The following is a 16,412-nucleotide window of genomic DNA, read 5'->3' as shown; positions in this document are numbered from 1 at the left end:
ATGAAAGAGAGGCCGTACTGTGAACTACTTCCCTTGTGCTAATACTGAGTGGTTCAGAGTAGGAGAGTATGAGTCAACTCATTTACATACTACCAAAAACCTTGTGTTGGATCTACTGCTCTTACTGTTTCCAGGGTGGGGCCCCCTGGTGGTCTAGTGGTTAGGATGTGGTGCTCTCACCGCCACAGTCTGGGGTTCGATTCCCGGTCAGGGAACCCCTCCAGGCAGATGGAGCTCGTCAGCCCTGTAAGGCCATCCATCTAAGAGAAGGTCACTCTAAACAAACCTACGTCCTGAGGACCTCGCTGCCACAGTCCGAGCTCGCTCAGCCCCGGCAGATGAATCTTAGGATTACAGGGTGGGCTCAGTTCAGCGCACACTGTGTCTCACCTAAAAAATCCACTGCGCAGGCTCAAAGGGTAATGACCTTTCCCAAATCTTCGTTCGTGAAGACTGGCCATGAAGTGAAGTGAATGAATTGTTTCCAGGGTTATAGTGCACCAAATCATCTAAAGTCCATGGAGAAGGAAGAATTTCAGTCAAATGAAGGCTGATATGTTTGAGATTATGTCTCTGTTCTTAATGAATCTACTGCATCTCAGGTAGTACCAACATCTATCATTACATATCTCTTTCGATCTTAGCATCTGTTTTTTTCTCTTAGGAAATGAAAGGAATTAAATGGCTATGGAAATGAAGTAATTTCTTATTTCTTGTATTTGGGAAAATTCAGGTAATGTTTCTAATGAAAAATGATAGCCTGCATCTGTCAGTTACTGTGACAGTCAGGCATTCCTTTAATTGTAACAGGAAAAGCTCATGTAGTGGTAGGTAGGTATATTCAGGCTTTGGTGTATTTTATGTCGAGCTACCTACAATATGTAGCACCATGTTTCAATTCAGCCAGTGGTTGCATTTTGCACAAGACACCTTTTTTTCCAGCAGAATGACCTTACATGAGATGTCATGTGCACTGCATTGTATCTTTTGCTTCCCCTTTTTCTCTACATTCACAGTGGGAATATAACTGTGCTGGCCCTCCATGAGTCATATATACTATATGAATCTGACAGTATAGGGATTGTAGTTGCTTAACAGAAATTGTCTGCAGCTAATGAAACTCCTACTCTGACTTTTCTGTTTTAAAACTGTAGTTTCATTCAAACCGATTTTTAAAACACATTATGAATAGTTTTGGCAATGTTTTTCTAAGTGTTTTTAAGCAGAACAAGGATATTGTATTTTTTAAGACAGGAATGGAAACCAAATGATCTGAAATCTCACTCCATATTCACATCACAGAAATGTCTTTTGGTAAATTATGTTTTTGTTATCTTTGTTTCCATAACTGCGAAGCAGAGGCCTAGACTGTTATCAGGTTTAGCTCTCTGAATTATATGAAGCTCTGAATCTGTTATAGAAAAGGATCTCTGCATTAGTATTTTGCAGTTTGATGACAGTGGTAACAGCAACCTGCGAACACAGATTACCACCTTCTCATACTGCAGAGATCCTGTACTGTATAACTCACAGTACAGCCATTTAATCCTTTCCCCTCTAGACTGAATGGCGACTTTAAATGTTGAAGCTGCATAGTCGGTCTTCTGAGAGACGACCATAATCAATCTGAAGTTTTTAACTTCTGAATTTAAAAGTGAAATGAAATCCAATATTTTTACTCTTTCCACACAGCTGCTGTTTTCTATTTGAGACTTGAGTGATTAAAAAAAAAAAAAAAATTATGTCACCTTGGTGACATTACACCCTGGTGCCCTGGTGTAATTAATGAAAATATCTGTTACTGAACATCTTTACTGTTCATGAAATTTGAGCTAATAATAATCTGTTTAATATTTCAGCATCAATTTGAAATAAGTGCCAATCAAGTGGAAAAGAACCTGCAAATAGTCTACTGGTTTTTCCTGTGTAGTGAAAATTCCTTGAATTTGGATATATCCTAGAACAGTACTCTTAACATGTATTAGGCTGCTTTTCTAATCTGGTTTTAGCTATAGTTTTTTAGTGTTTAAATAATTTTTTTTGTGCCAAACTCTGTAAAAACTTGAATTTATTCAACCACTACAATGTTAGACTTTTAAAATACATTAATGTATTTGCTAGTCTTTCTAATTAATATTTTCATTCCTTTTTTCTCATACCTGTAGATATATTAGTCATCTAATTAATATTTCATCTTTTAAAACTACTCATCTATACTGCTGAGTTTTTATAGAAGGGAGTAGATTATGCTGTCATGACTAATACCAAGTTTACATGATTAATACTGTTACTTCCTTATTACATAGCTACAGTCCTCAAAGCAAAAATCCATTAGGGCTTAGTGGGATAGAGTGAAAGATTGAATCACCAGTTGTGGTGCAACATCCCTCAAATAACTGCCCTTGGTTCCTCCTTTGTCATGCAGCTTTATTAATGCTGGAAGCCTGAGCTGCAAAGAAAAGAAACAGTTGAGCAGTGGATTGAAAGTGTGTACTATCAGATATGCTTTGTTTGTGACCTTGTTTACATTGGTATTTTGTTGTAAAGCTTTGGGTTTCTCTGCTTCCTAATGAAGTAAATAGAAATGTTTTCATGTTTATTCGTACGTGTTTGTGCTTTACGCTCCAGAAGGCTTTTTGAAATATTTCATTCTGCACAGCGTCTCCCAGTTGTGGAGCTATATCTCAATTTGTCTTTGGTAAAGGGACTCAACCCCTTTTCCTTGCTATGCATAGATGTAATGGTGTACAATAATTAAAAAGATAAGAAATTGAATCTGGGTCTCTGGCAGAGCACCAGAGTCCCAATTATTTTTAATATGTTTCTGTGTGCTTTACATTTGAAAAAGCATAGTCCACTTTGGCTAGATGCTTGAGTTTTTATTTTTACTTGGACTAACTGCTCTATAATAATCTATTGAAACTAGACAAGAATGTCACAGAGAGCACCAAAAGCCTCCAAAAGGCAGAGGAAATAAACATACACAAAACACTTCAACTTCATGTAGGAAAAATCAAATCTGGGTATGAAAATTATCTTCTCTGGTTACTATTAAAAATTTTTCATTTACCCATAAGTACTAGAAAATACTGTCCAACTCCCAGCAGTTATATTTTCTTTAAACAGGTAACAACAATGTAGTTTAGACTGATAGGAAATGTTCACCTCTAAAAGGCAACTTGTGTATCTCTTATGGATTGATGTGGACCTAATAGAGCACACTGGATAACATAGAGCAGGTGTACTCATTTAGCTAGCCAGAAGGAGTCATAAATAAGAGGTGTGCTCAGAGAAGTGCAAATGTGCACGCACATCATCTTCTGACAATTTTCCAGCAGTTCCAATACCTGATTTGACTCTTCACAAATGTCATTGCTCTGGCTATAATAAAATCAAATGAGTACCAGGAAAAAACTTTCAATCCAAGGATAATCTAACACCTGTACATATTTTTAGGTCTTCTTTTTTTCTCTACAGTGGGTCTTTGTCTTTTGACAGTTTGTTCGGTGGAGATGGAAGAGGAAAGGAGAATGGACTCTATATAATTTTTCAATAGTATCCAGTGTTGGCCTGTTCCAGCCAGATACATGGAGGTTTCCAGATGGCCCATCCCATACTTCTCAACCACTAGTATGGTACAGTATGGTACTGGTGTTTTGATATCTGTTTGTCAGCACTGGGCCTATTTGTAGATGTATAATTTTTTCTTTTGCCCTGATAGTACCAGTGTCTTTATATACAAGTTCAGTTTGGTACTACTTGTTTCCTGTTAGCTGTTTTTCAAGGCTGTGGCCAGTAAGAAAGCTTGCAGTGGTAAAAGGCTCACAGGTCACAAGAAGAACATTGGTGCAGATGTGGTTACAGAGGGAAGAAACGCTTCATTAAAAATTACAGTAGTTGCCTGTTCCCTAGATTTTTGTGCAGAGACCTGCAGCAGTTATTGCTTCCCTGTGCTGTTACCACTCTTCTGATGAAAACGGGAACTAGTCACCGCTCAGGCTGAATTAGCATTACCAGGATAATGACATATATCTTTAGATGAGGTCTACTGAATGTACATAGCTCTATTCCATTTCACATGTCCTTATCAAGCCAGTAGTGATTCGGAGCATTTAAAAGGTTCTAATTATGCTATTAAAAGGAAAGTTCAAGGCAATGTTCTACATCAAAATCTCCCATATTTTAAGGTTGGTTTGCAGAAGAAATTTCTGAGGATGTTTCTAGATTTTCTATAATACTGAAACGCCTTCCCTTCTTGTACTATTTTGAGTATGATGTATTTGCATATTGAATGGATAGAGAGGCATGCTTCACAAAACCTTAACCATTTCTCAGTCATCTTAAGGGTATTTTGACAACTTTTGTTTAGTCATATTTACATGGAAAATCAAATACAAAACATATTCAAAATCCCCTATGCACTTCAGGTCATAATGTATTATTTGTGAATCCCTGATTGCAGAGAGAAATATTGGTGAGAGCTAGTGTTTACCGTAATGAATGCTAACAGATAAATATTTTGTTTAAATATCTATCACCCTTAAAGTTTACAAGGTTTTACAGACTGCATACAGCCTCTTTATATCAATCAGTGTGAGGTTTTAGAGTAAAATGAATCACCTGCACAACAATGGCAACAAGTCTGTGAAAGAAAGTATTATTTTTTTCCAATTTAAACACTTTGAGTGTTGGAATTTGGCAATACCAAGACCTTTTAATTTTTGCTTTTCTTTATAGGAACCTTTACTGGAATAATCTCAACAGGAAAGTGTTAACTAAATGGGAGCATGCTTTGCTGAATCATCTCTCTGTATAATGTTCTTAGATATTGAGTTATGTAGCATCAACAGTGTTTTTCTTATTTTTCTGAATTTTTATAGCAAATGAGAGCCCTGAGAAAATTGTAAAACTATAACTTTTAAGATTTGAGGGCCCTGGACTTTCTAAAAGTGAGGCCTTTAGTAGTTAATTTATGGTATTCTGACATAATCACTTAGCAGTAATGTAACAGAATTTTACAAAGCATTCTGTTTTTACTTTGATGTTACAGGTTTTTTTTTTCAGAAAACACATTCTTCTTATATAATAGTCTATCAATTATTATTGTTGTAAGATTTTATAGTCTCAAATGGTAATTAACTTCTGGCAAGAATGCACTTCTGTGGTGTTATTGCTTAATTAGGAAAAGAAGAAAAGATAAAAAAAGCGTTGCAATGGGATAAGCAGCCTAATCAGTTTTGATTAATATATCAGATCTATGCTTAATTTTGAAAGTCATGAAGAACTCATGCCATAAACTGATTAAACCTGTAATTCAGCAGATTTTTATGCGCTGAAATATAAATCAGCTTTTTTACTTCCTTGGAATTAGATGCTAATCTCTTTTGTTTCCAGAGTATCTATAAATGTCCTCTTGTTGATTAAAATCCAGTGTGAGCACCTCCAAACTCACTTTTGCCAAGACTTTTGAAATTTAGATGCAGATGAAAGTTATCCTAAAAATGTTGAGGCAGTATTATTTGTGAAATTTTCAAATTACAAGATAGTTATGCTGGGTCCCTGTTCACCAAAATGTATATGTATTTGACTTAAATTATGAATTTACATATTTTACTAAATTGGGATCTTTATTTTTTGCAAATATTTTTGAAGAACACAGTAATTTTCTCTAGTTTTCACAACTTCAGCTAGATACAGTACAATTATTCTGCAGCCGAAAGGCTTCCATTGCATTAAATGGCATGAAAGTATGTTCTTATGCATTTTCTTGGCTGAGAACTTTTACCACTGAGCACAATTCCTGAAATACTAAATTAACTCTCTCAGACATTAGATCCTGAGCTGCCAAGAAGCTTAGCAGAATTAACCACATATATTGATCTAAAACATCACTTCAAATACAAATTTACCCAAGAATTATTTTTATGTCATATTGACGTTGATAACATTTATAACTGAACAAATAGGAATAGGCTTGTACAGTAATATTTATTCAAATTTAGAATTAAAATTTGATTTCAAACTCTTTAAGACCTTTTTTTATTCATTTTTCATGAGCATTTATAGGCTTGTGCTTGATTAGTGTGACCATTCATGGAAACTAACTGCTAAGGTCATATTTGCCAACAGCAAATTTTATATTGAATATGTAAATGTGAAATTTGCCACTAGCTGTGTGTATGACCCTAGCCTTGCAATGGGATTAGTGTGAACAAACCTTTGTTCTGGGAATGATCTTTTTTTTTCCCCCAGGACTGAAGCTCTGTGAAGTCAAAAATAATATTCAAGCCACGTTTTCAAAAATCTTAGACATATCTTTGTTCATAAAAGATTTTAAAATTTAAGACTGTACTTCAAAATGCTGTGTCAATGGGATGACTTTCACCTTCGAGTATTAGGAATGGGATCAATAACTGGCATATTATGTAGTTAAGTAATGTGTGTGCATTTTGCATATTACTAATGATCCTTTCACAAATTGCATACATAAAAAAGTACTTGTTTAGTGTTTAGTCTTAGAAATTTCCCACGGAATTCAGCCATGAGAGGACTTTTTTTTTGGTAAATTGGAATTGTGGGAACAGTTCAACTGAAGGAGCAAGAGATTCTTATATATTTAATAATTAACAAGCAGCTTCATTGTTTTGTTAATAATCATGGCTAGAAAAGTTGGACCATTCAAGTTCACTACTATAATGATAAAAAAAAAAAAGTGCAGTATGATCAACTGTGAAAAGAAAGAACTCCAAATCCTTATGAACAATTTGATGAATAATTTGATTTAATAATTTGATTAAAATTATTTCCTCTTATTGAGGAGCACGTTACCTGCAAAATTTGGAGACATTAATGTCAAGTTATTGTCCAGTTTTTGTTACAGCTTACTAGAAAAAACATTTCCACTTTCTACTTTGCTTTGATTTTTACCCTTACTTAAAACCCACCCCCCAAAAAAATGTTATTGAAAAGCTTCTTTCTGAGGCTTTTTTGCTTTAGCATAAAGTCTTCTAACAAAAAAATGCATATCCATTAATAAAAAGGTTTCTAGTGACCTTTATTCCTAGTGATTTTTATTCCGATTGTACTTGGGTACTCTAGGAATCATGCAGATAAATATGTAACATTTTGCTTTATTTTGTAAATATAGCTGATTATTTTTCTTTATGTAACATGGATAATATCTTCAGCCTTTTTCTATACTGAGTATTTTATATGACTTTTGTATAGGGGATGGAGAGTCCTAAGTGACTAGGTTGTCTTCCAAGGTTTTCCTACTTAATTGCTGATACATGGCTATTGGTTTTGAGAGACTTTTTACAGCATTTTTTTTAAATTCAGCTCATGATTATCTACTGGAATCTGTTGTGTTCTCTTACACTGTTGGATGGGTCATATACTATACACTATAATTTTTTTCTAGAATAGTGACTGCCTTATCATGGACTGTATTCCATAACACCTGCAGGCTACAAACAGAATCCTAATACTCTGAGTAAGAGGTATTGATATTATTACCTGTTGTGTTGGTTTTCCCATTTGGTTTGTTAATAATTTCGTGACTGAAGCTCTGACTTGTATACTGCACAGAGATTGGTTGTGGCAGCTCTTATCACCAGAAAGTGTCATTCCAGTATAGTCTGTCTTTTTTTGGAGATTGCTGGATGATAATCAAAAACTTGCTCAAAGATGTGTTGGAGAAATCTGTGATGGAATATTTAGTTCGTACATTATATAAATGTAATTAAATTTAATTACATAATTGGAATTAATCTTAATTTTTTTAATCCAAGAGAATGTGTTTTATTAAATTTGTCTGCTTTCATTTAAAGGTGGTTTTGTCGATCATTTGCTCTTGGAAATTCTTATTAGGGAATAGAAATATGAAGGATTGGTTGGTAGCCTACAGAGAATTAGTAAATTATGGTTCTGGATTATTCTTACCAAATCCTATTATAGTGGACTAGAATCCACTAAAATTATACTACTTGCATAAAGATAGATTCCACAAGGGTATCGTGTAGATATGATGAGTAGGAGGAATTTGTACATATTATCTGTGTATTAAAATATGACCTGCTTAGAATAAAAACTATTTTAATTTTTATGGACCCTTGAAGGTAAATATTCAAAGCCTCTGGAGGTTGCTTACCAGATGTTCCAGATGTTGCAGGTGTTGACAGCTTTTTCTGAATATTCTCCATAACATGTAGTTGAAAGGAAAAACCCATACCCACATACGATCTCAGCATAGACTACCATCACAGTTGCTTTCTGATTATTATGAAACAGAAAAACCTTGTGTCCTCAATAAGAAATCCTCTGTAGATTGAACAGTTGTAGATCATTCATCTCCAGTGCACACAGGATGCTCTGCAAACTTTTGGAAAAACTGTGGAGAAATCAGTAGATGCTATCATAAAAGTGGTGTAAATGCTTCTTCCATTTTTATAGGAGTTTTTTTATTAAGGGGTTCACATATTTCTCCCAAAGCAGCTTTGGTCAATATTTGATTTGGACAATGTCTTTTAAATTGATCCCAAACAAAATCTGGCTCCTTTGTAAATTTCTGAGCTATACCAATGAGAAATTTACTGAAATGTGTACAGTTGTGATTAAAATGTGTAGTATGGGTAGAAGATGAAACGTGTGTTAATCTAATGAGTTGAAACCAGAATTAGGCTTATGGATTTATAATATTTGACTGATGGTGGAGTTGAGTAGGTTACCTAAGTACATGAGGGGATTTTATCAGTCTCATAGAGTTGTAATTTACATTTAGAAAACTATCTTAAAGTTTTGTGTTGTCCAAAAGAATTAAAGTTTCCTATTTAATTTAAAAAATTTGTAAATTACATACTGTTTAATTTCAACCACACTAGGAAAAGTTCTACTGGTATTTCTGTCATTTTAAGTATTGGTAAGGGATTTACCTTGCTTCTCTTAGCCAGTTGTTTTGGAAGTCATTAAATATGTAATTTAAAAATATGTCTTCATGAATTAGCTTGGAAAGAGAGTAGATACCCAGCAGCTGAATACATAATAATATTCTAAAAGTGGAACAGCTGTGAGTGTTTAAAGTAGAGGACTTCTTAAAACTGTAGAACTACACAGATTGTTTAGTGTAGCTGAAAAATCCTGGAGAAGTGGAGACATATGTGGAGCACATAATGTAAAAACAAAGATAGGCAGTTCTGAACTCTGAGTGGCTTGTACTTACTACAAATAGATACACTGAGAAAACTCATAAGAACTGGAAAGGGTTTGGGTTGGAGTTTTCTAGTTCTTTGATTTTTTTTTTGTGTGTGTTTCCATAGGTATTTTCTTGTCATGTATAGCTGCCTATCATGAAGCTGAATGGGTATTAAATGCATATTCATGTATCTATTTCTTCTATGGACCACAGTCCCAGACCATTGGACAGTACAGTAGCCCATGGACTATATGTTGGGAATCATTAACAACACCCATTGTTTGGAATTAAAATGAACATTTGCGTTAGAATCAACAGTCTGAAACTCAGCTGGGATGAGTCAAAAAGTATACCAGTTGATCATGGTAAATAATGTATTATTGGTGGAATCTATTTAAGGAATTCATGTTTTTCATTTTTCAGACCGTGGTATGAAATGTTTCAGTTCAAGGACCTATGGTGTCCCCTGTGACCTGTGAGTCAGGGACTCCAGGGTTTGTTGTTCTCAATTTTCATAGACAAAAGGTTTTAACAAGTTCTAATTCCTTGCTTTTCATGGTTTCTGTATTGGAGTAATGGCCTTCTGATTATTTAATATGAACTGTGATGACCAGTAAGTGCCATCTTTAGTGGAACAGAATTAAGAATTAGGCTACATGACCTAAGAATGCAAATTAAGCACTTACAGCAATATTTTTATGGGTGATGTTTATTAATAATGCTAAGATTAATGAAAGAAGAACAGGAAAATGCCTCAGACTTTTCCTTTAATGTTTTTTCCTCAGGTGTTTTCATTTCACCTTTTGCTGAGGGACTCCTATATTACTTTTCAAAAGATAAATGTGCATAGACATTTTAGTGTTAATCATAGAGCATAGAAAGGTTAAAGATTTCCAGAAAGTTATTGTCAGATCTTTTAGACAAAAATGTAAGTACTCCATTCCACAAGTGTTAGACTTAAAAGTTTAAAAACAGATTCTTCTTTCTAACTTGATTGTGAATAGATCACTGAAGAAATAGTCTTATCTTTTTGTCTTGAAAGTGCATTAAAGAAAGAACTGGCAGGAGTCTATGTCCTCTCTGTGATCTATATTTGGTCTTCTATTGCCTGATGGATTTTTTTTTGTAGTTAATTTTGCTTCCCATAAATTTTTTGTTAAAGTAATATTTCTCCTACCTTCTCATTACACTATTCATGTTGCTTACATCTGATTATTTTAGTCATTCATATAAAGGAAACTCTGTATGCGTCTCTCAGTGTTAGCTGATATAAGTGGCCTACTTTGTTTGTAGGCTTGGAACATGATGAAATCTATTTTTAAAGGGGGATCACTTAGTTTTCTACTAATGCTTTATACAGCAGTTGCATGTTGCATGTTCTGGTACCTCTGTGACTAAAGCTCATGAGCCGGTGAAAACAGGTAGAGCTAGGATCCATGAAGGAAACCTGAATATTATAGCTATGACTAGTATGATATTGTACATTTGAGAATCCACCTAATGGTCTAGCTTAAACATGTGCTGTCACTTGGAATCAGGAATAACTTTCTGGCCAGTCTGATGGGACTTGTCGAAAAGCATCAAGCTCTGAATCTCTGTGTATGTTTCAGAGATCTGAAATGATCTCTGGTATAGTGCCTTAGTAGCCAGAGCATTCACTAAGTGCTCCCTCAGTTCCACTGCTGTGTCATCTTGCAAATCCATAAACCTCTGTCTGCAATTTTCAGAATAATTGCTTAGTGATGGGCTCTGTAGGGTATCTTTGCTGTAAGTACTTATCTTCCTGCATCCCCCTGCACTTGTTTAAAGCTGTGCTAGTAGCAGGATACATGCAGAAGAGAGTTCAGAATAGAAGGACATGTCTTCCTGTGTCCTTGGCAAGCGCACCATTCTGCCCTGCAGTTCTTTTTACTTGTTTGAGATAGTCCCCAGTCCTGGCATGCAGCACTTTGGGTTTGTCGCTAAATATCTAACACAGGTTCTGAAAACAGACAGCAAAAATTTAAAACATACCACTGTAGTAGTGTCAAACTGTAGTCTGAAGTATACTTTGAGGTGTGTAGCCTGAGTAGGAGCTTCTGTCATAAAATGGTGTTCTAGTTTTCTCTGTATATTGGGAAAATAATTTTTCTGAAGGAAAAAAGTGTTGATAGTTTTTGATATTATATTGGTTGAGTCACTTCCATTGTTGGTAAATACTGTGTTAAATATAGATCATAGAAACTAAAAACTCACCATGCAGTGATGTGTTCTTAATGCTAATGTTCTGTATTAACTATATGGCTTTTACTAAATAAAAGAGCTGATTTTTTAAATAAACGTAAGACAATTGTGGGCATGAAGCTTTGTAGCTTTTGACCTATATATGATTGTATCAAAATGCATGTTGTGGTATCTGCTGATGGACTTGATAGTAGTGCATTATACAACTGTGGAGTGAGTAGAAAGGTGTCTTCTACCTTTTTTTTTTTTTCTTTCCTGATGTTTATAATTCAAAATATTCACTAATGAACTGATTTTTATTTAATGACTGAAGAGTGAAATTTGCTCCAGTTCAGGAGAACACAGATCTTGACATCTATATGTCTTCTGTTTTAAATCCTTACCACTTCATTGGTGGGTAAATTTCATCAGTAATTTAAGAGGGCTTTTATGGTCTTATTGAGGAAAGAATACTTACTGATGTCAGAGGGACTGCACGCTTCAGTGCTTCCTTGAGTATATTGAAAGAGACTTCAGCATATGCTCAAATGTTTTCGTGAACTGGGAATTTAAAAGGTTTTATAAAATTAAAAGGCAATATCATTGTAGACATTATTAAGAACTCAGAATAGTGTTGTTATTATGTAGAGATTTTATTCAGCAATATCACATATCATCATAAAATTTGCTTCTTCAAACGGCCCCCTCGCTGTCATTACAGTAATTACACAGAAATATAGACACTGTTACTCCAGAATCACTGACTCTTTTATTTTTACTATTTCACACAGCTACTGATGTATGCACAACTGGGTTTTTTGCCTGTCTCCGTTCGTGAATATCCTAACTTTATATAGGGCTATGTGTGGTAGAAGTAAATTAATTCTTAACCCCACTGGTAGTAAGGTTATACATTGCATAAGAAAGTTTATTGACAATGTTTCTGTTTGTGTAGTTCTTTCCACATGAACTCATTCTGCATTAAATATATATATGATTTTAAAAATGGCGGTAGGAATTTAGTATGTTGCCATAATGTTAATGAGGAGATGTTAAGACTTTAAACATGGTTTCTTCCTGTTACAGATGACTTCATTAGACACTGCACACCAACACATCAATAGTTAGTATTACTCACTAAATGAAATAAAAAATTAAAGCTCAATCAAGTAGTAATAGCAATACTAAGTAACTTTTTATTATTTAATCCACTCAACATCTGTATCAACACATTGTGTTACTACTACTCATTTTTAACTAGTAAAATTAACTTGATAAAATTTTGTGAATTCCTATGCCTGAAATCTAGAGCTTTGTGAAAGATTTCAAAAATATTAAAAATCTAGGGCTTTAGGGATAAAAAAGCACATGCATCTTGAATAGTCAGTATAGCCTCTGGAAATAAAACACATCATAAAGAGTGATAAAGAGAATAAGCAAATCTTTTTAATGGTGCCTGGTCATGCCTTTTCTGCAATCTGGGATATGCAGTGCTTTAGAAATTGTCAGGTCAAATGCAAAGGCATACAGAATTCTTCTGAAAGGAGATTTTCCATGGCTTATGGTGAGCATATATAATATGGTTAGACTTTGAAAATGTTAGGTCTACTACTGAGTTAAATTTTTGTCCTACAAATATTCCATGGATTTATCACTGTAAGTTTATCTCACCTTCTCCAAACTCTTCTTATATGATAAAAATCATCTTAGAAGTTGCTGCATTTTTTTTTATTTTTGAAATAATGTTTTTATATTTATTCAAAATTAGTATTCCTTAAAAAAAATGTTTCTTTTTCATTTTTTAGAAGTTGAGAACATTTACGTATTTTAATATACTAGGGAAAATCACAGAATCACAGAATATACTGAGTTGGAAGGGACCCACAAGTATCGAGTCCCACTCCTGGCCCTATGCAGGACACCCCAAGAATTACACTATGTGCCTGAGAGCATTGTCCAAATGCTTCTTGAACTCTGTCAGGCTTGGTGCTGTGACCATTTCCCTGGGGAGCCTGTTCCAGTGCCCAACCACCCTCTGGGTGGAAAACCTTTTCCTTATACCTAAACCTCTCCTGGCTCAGTTTCATGCCATTCCTCGAGTCCTGTCACTAGCCATGAGAACGAAGAGATCAGTGCCTGCCCTTCCTCTTCCCCTCACAAGGAAGTTTTAAACTGCAATGAGGACTCCCCTCAGTCTGATCTTCTCCAGGCTGAACAGACCAAGTGACCTCAGCCGCTCCTCATATGGCTTCCTCTTCAAGACCCTTCACTGTCCTTCTGGCCCCTCTTTTGGACACTCTCTAACAGCTTAATGTCTTATATTGTGGTGCCCAAAACTGCACACAATATTCCAGGTGAGGCTGCACCATTGCAGAGCTCAGTGGGACAATCATCTCCCTCGACCAGCTGGCGATGCTTTGCCTGATGCCTCTCAGGACATGGTTTTCTATTTTTGCTGTTTTAAATACACCTTACCCCTGTGTGGGGAAAAACAAAAAGCAACCCCCAACTTTTTTCTCATTTGTGGACTAACGTATCAGTAATTTAAGGAATTTAATATAACGGTATCAAAATATGGAAGTACCCTTGCAAAATGAGAAGAATTATGAAAGTTTTCTAAATTACTGCAAATTCCTAAGAGAGCTTCATTATTTGCAGAAACTGGTAAGTAGTCCCTAGCTTTTTAGTCTTGAGTCAGTTTTATCATTCTAACAATACATGTTGGTGCTGGGGAAAAAAATCTGAAATTAGTTCCTCTAATCAACCTAGCTCTAAAGTTTCCTTATAAATCAGAAATTCTGCTATGACTCTGAAAGAATGTATAAAGGATTTAGATAGTATATATCTCTCTTATGATTGAAAGTAACCTTGAAATATTTCTAGAATTATCACTTCCAGAAATAACTAACACTTTTGTTGTCAATGATAGTGCTTGATTGACAAGGTATTGGCAATCTATACAAAATAAATGTGAGGGAGGTTTCTTCCAAGTAAGAGAGCAGGATGGCTGTTCACATATCTATCCATTTCTTTATCTAAAAATTACATCATGATTGACAACTGGTTTCTTCAATGAGTTCATGAAATGACTTCAGTGGTAAAAGCTCATTACCACTTAGTTCGTGGAATATACTGCCAGTTCTTCAGGGTCACATGGCACCTACCTGTGCAGATAAAATCATTCTTTGTGAATGTACATGAAACAAGGAACACATTTCCTTTTGCACTCTCCTTGTAATTTTCAAAATTGTCCTGATAATTGTCCTCTGTAAATTTTTGAGCTAAACTGATGTTTGGTAATGAGAAACAAAGAAAAAATAACAGTCAGTGTGTCTGACTGTTGGTAGAATTCCACTTACATTTATAAAGCTCTAGAAATCCTAACTGTATTGTCTCTTCCAGACAAACTGACTGTCTGTGTTTCAAGTGAGTTTTTTTCATAAATATAACTTCTTGTAACAACTAGTCACAATACTTTGGACGGTTACCTTTTTTTTTTCATAAATTGTCAGTTTTCCACTTATGAACATAAACTGTTCTGGTGTACCACTAAAAAAAGTCCTCTGTAAGAGCAGGTTTCCCATTTTACCTGATTCTCTTTCTGCACAGAAGAATGGCAGTGTAACATGCTGTACATAATGAATGAGGACACAAATAAATGAATCCTGTAAGGCATATTTGATTTTAAATGGTTCTACAATTGTTCATTTCTTATGTAAAGTAGGAACAAAGAATATAAAATAACAATAAAGCTTTCAACTGAAAGCTAGAAAAAGAAAGTAAAGTAATTAAAATTTCCATTTTCTTCAACTAACCTTATACTTTGATAATGACTAGAAAGTAAGTGAAATGGAATCGATAATTCATCTGCTCTTTGTTGTAATCATTACCTAGTAGTTTTCTCTTTTAATCTTTTATCCCTCTTTAGTCTTTATTCTTCGTGTCAAAATCTTTCTAGATTATGTGCTTCATACATTCCCAGATACACTTCACAGTATTGCTGATTTAAAGTGAAATGTGTTCCAGCTTACAGTTTTCATCCTATGAGATAAAGAGGTTTGAGAGAGAGAGGTTAGAGAAAAAGGTCACAGTAAACTACTTATGGCATCTTACAGGCTTTACATAGCAATACATTATCAAGTGAAATCATGTAGACTCATGGCTCCTTTTACTCCTGGAAGAAGAAAGATTCAGGGCAGTTACTGTCTCAGCCTCTTTCACAGATGATATCCACTTATTCTTAGATATCTTAAAAGGTGACTTTACAAACTAAAGTTGGTAATGCTGTAAGTTCTCTACTTATTTTTGATCTGTTCCTGAGCAAAAGGAAATATTTTTTTAAAAGGCAGAGGGTAGCTGTATTTTCCTGCACTTTGTTTATCCACATCTGTCATTTCAATAAATACCTGTAAGTTCCTGCTTTTGCCTTGACTTTCTGAACTGTGTGACTGATACATAAGAGAGGAGAAGGATGTTCTGCAGAGGCTAAGGATACAGTACGGTTTCTCCGACAGAATTCAGGACTTCATAGTCTTGATCTGCTGTTCTTCATATTGCAAATCATCTTTCTATGAAATAAGTGCTACTTGCGAATGTTAAGATATAAAATGTATCAAAATTGGGAAGTGCTCATCAAAGAGGCTCATGTTTCAGACTAAATGATTCTATGATTCTGTGTTACAGATTTTGTTTTAGGTATGAAGTATAAGTTAATTAATTTTTTTGTGATATATGTGTGTTTATTTGCACACATACATATAAACACATACTACACTGCAAAATGTGCCTTGACAACCACTGTGTTATTTTAAACAATAAAGATACTAAAATTTCAGATACTGAATCAAATATTCTGTCATTGTATTGTTACTTCTCTGTGGCAACCAGCATGGAGTAGGAAGTATTGTATTTCAAGGCAAAATCAACATTTTTCTTTTTAAGAATTGTTTTAAGTTAACAAAATAATGCAGTGATTCTAGGTGAAAACATTCCTATGTATAGTTATATGCATGCATGTAAC

At 34.7% G+C, this 16,412-nt stretch overlaps 1 protein-coding gene across 5 annotated transcripts in view; it reads left to right on the top strand.

The window, feature by feature from the left end:
- The window catches only part of SNTG1 (syntrophin gamma 1), a 345,421-nt gene that overhangs the window by 205,917 nt on the left and 123,092 nt on the right, over nucleotides 1–16,412 (top strand). For 2 of the 5 annotated variants that reach the window (XM_039383959.1, XM_039383958.1), the window contains exon 8: nucleotides 3,499–3,645. The exons of 2 other annotated variants lie outside the window; for them this stretch is intronic. In XM_039383959.1, the coding sequence (XP_039239893.1) occupies nucleotides 3,499–3,645 (147 nt within the window). The remainder of the gene's footprint in view (nucleotides 1–3,498; nucleotides 3,646–16,412) is intronic. One more of the 5 variants, XM_039383960.1, reaches the window with a different exon arrangement.

The sequence above is a fragment of the Pipra filicauda genome, unplaced genomic scaffold, assembly GCF_003945595.2.
Source record: "Pipra filicauda isolate LSUMZ 115617 unplaced genomic scaffold, ASM394559v2 scaffold332_size803855_pilon, whole genome shotgun sequence".
NCBI classification, from domain to species: Eukaryota; Metazoa; Chordata; class Aves; order Passeriformes; family Pipridae; genus Pipra; species Pipra filicauda.
The sequence above is the reverse complement of the archived record's forward strand: the minus strand, read 5'-3'. Positions and strand labels throughout refer to the sequence as shown.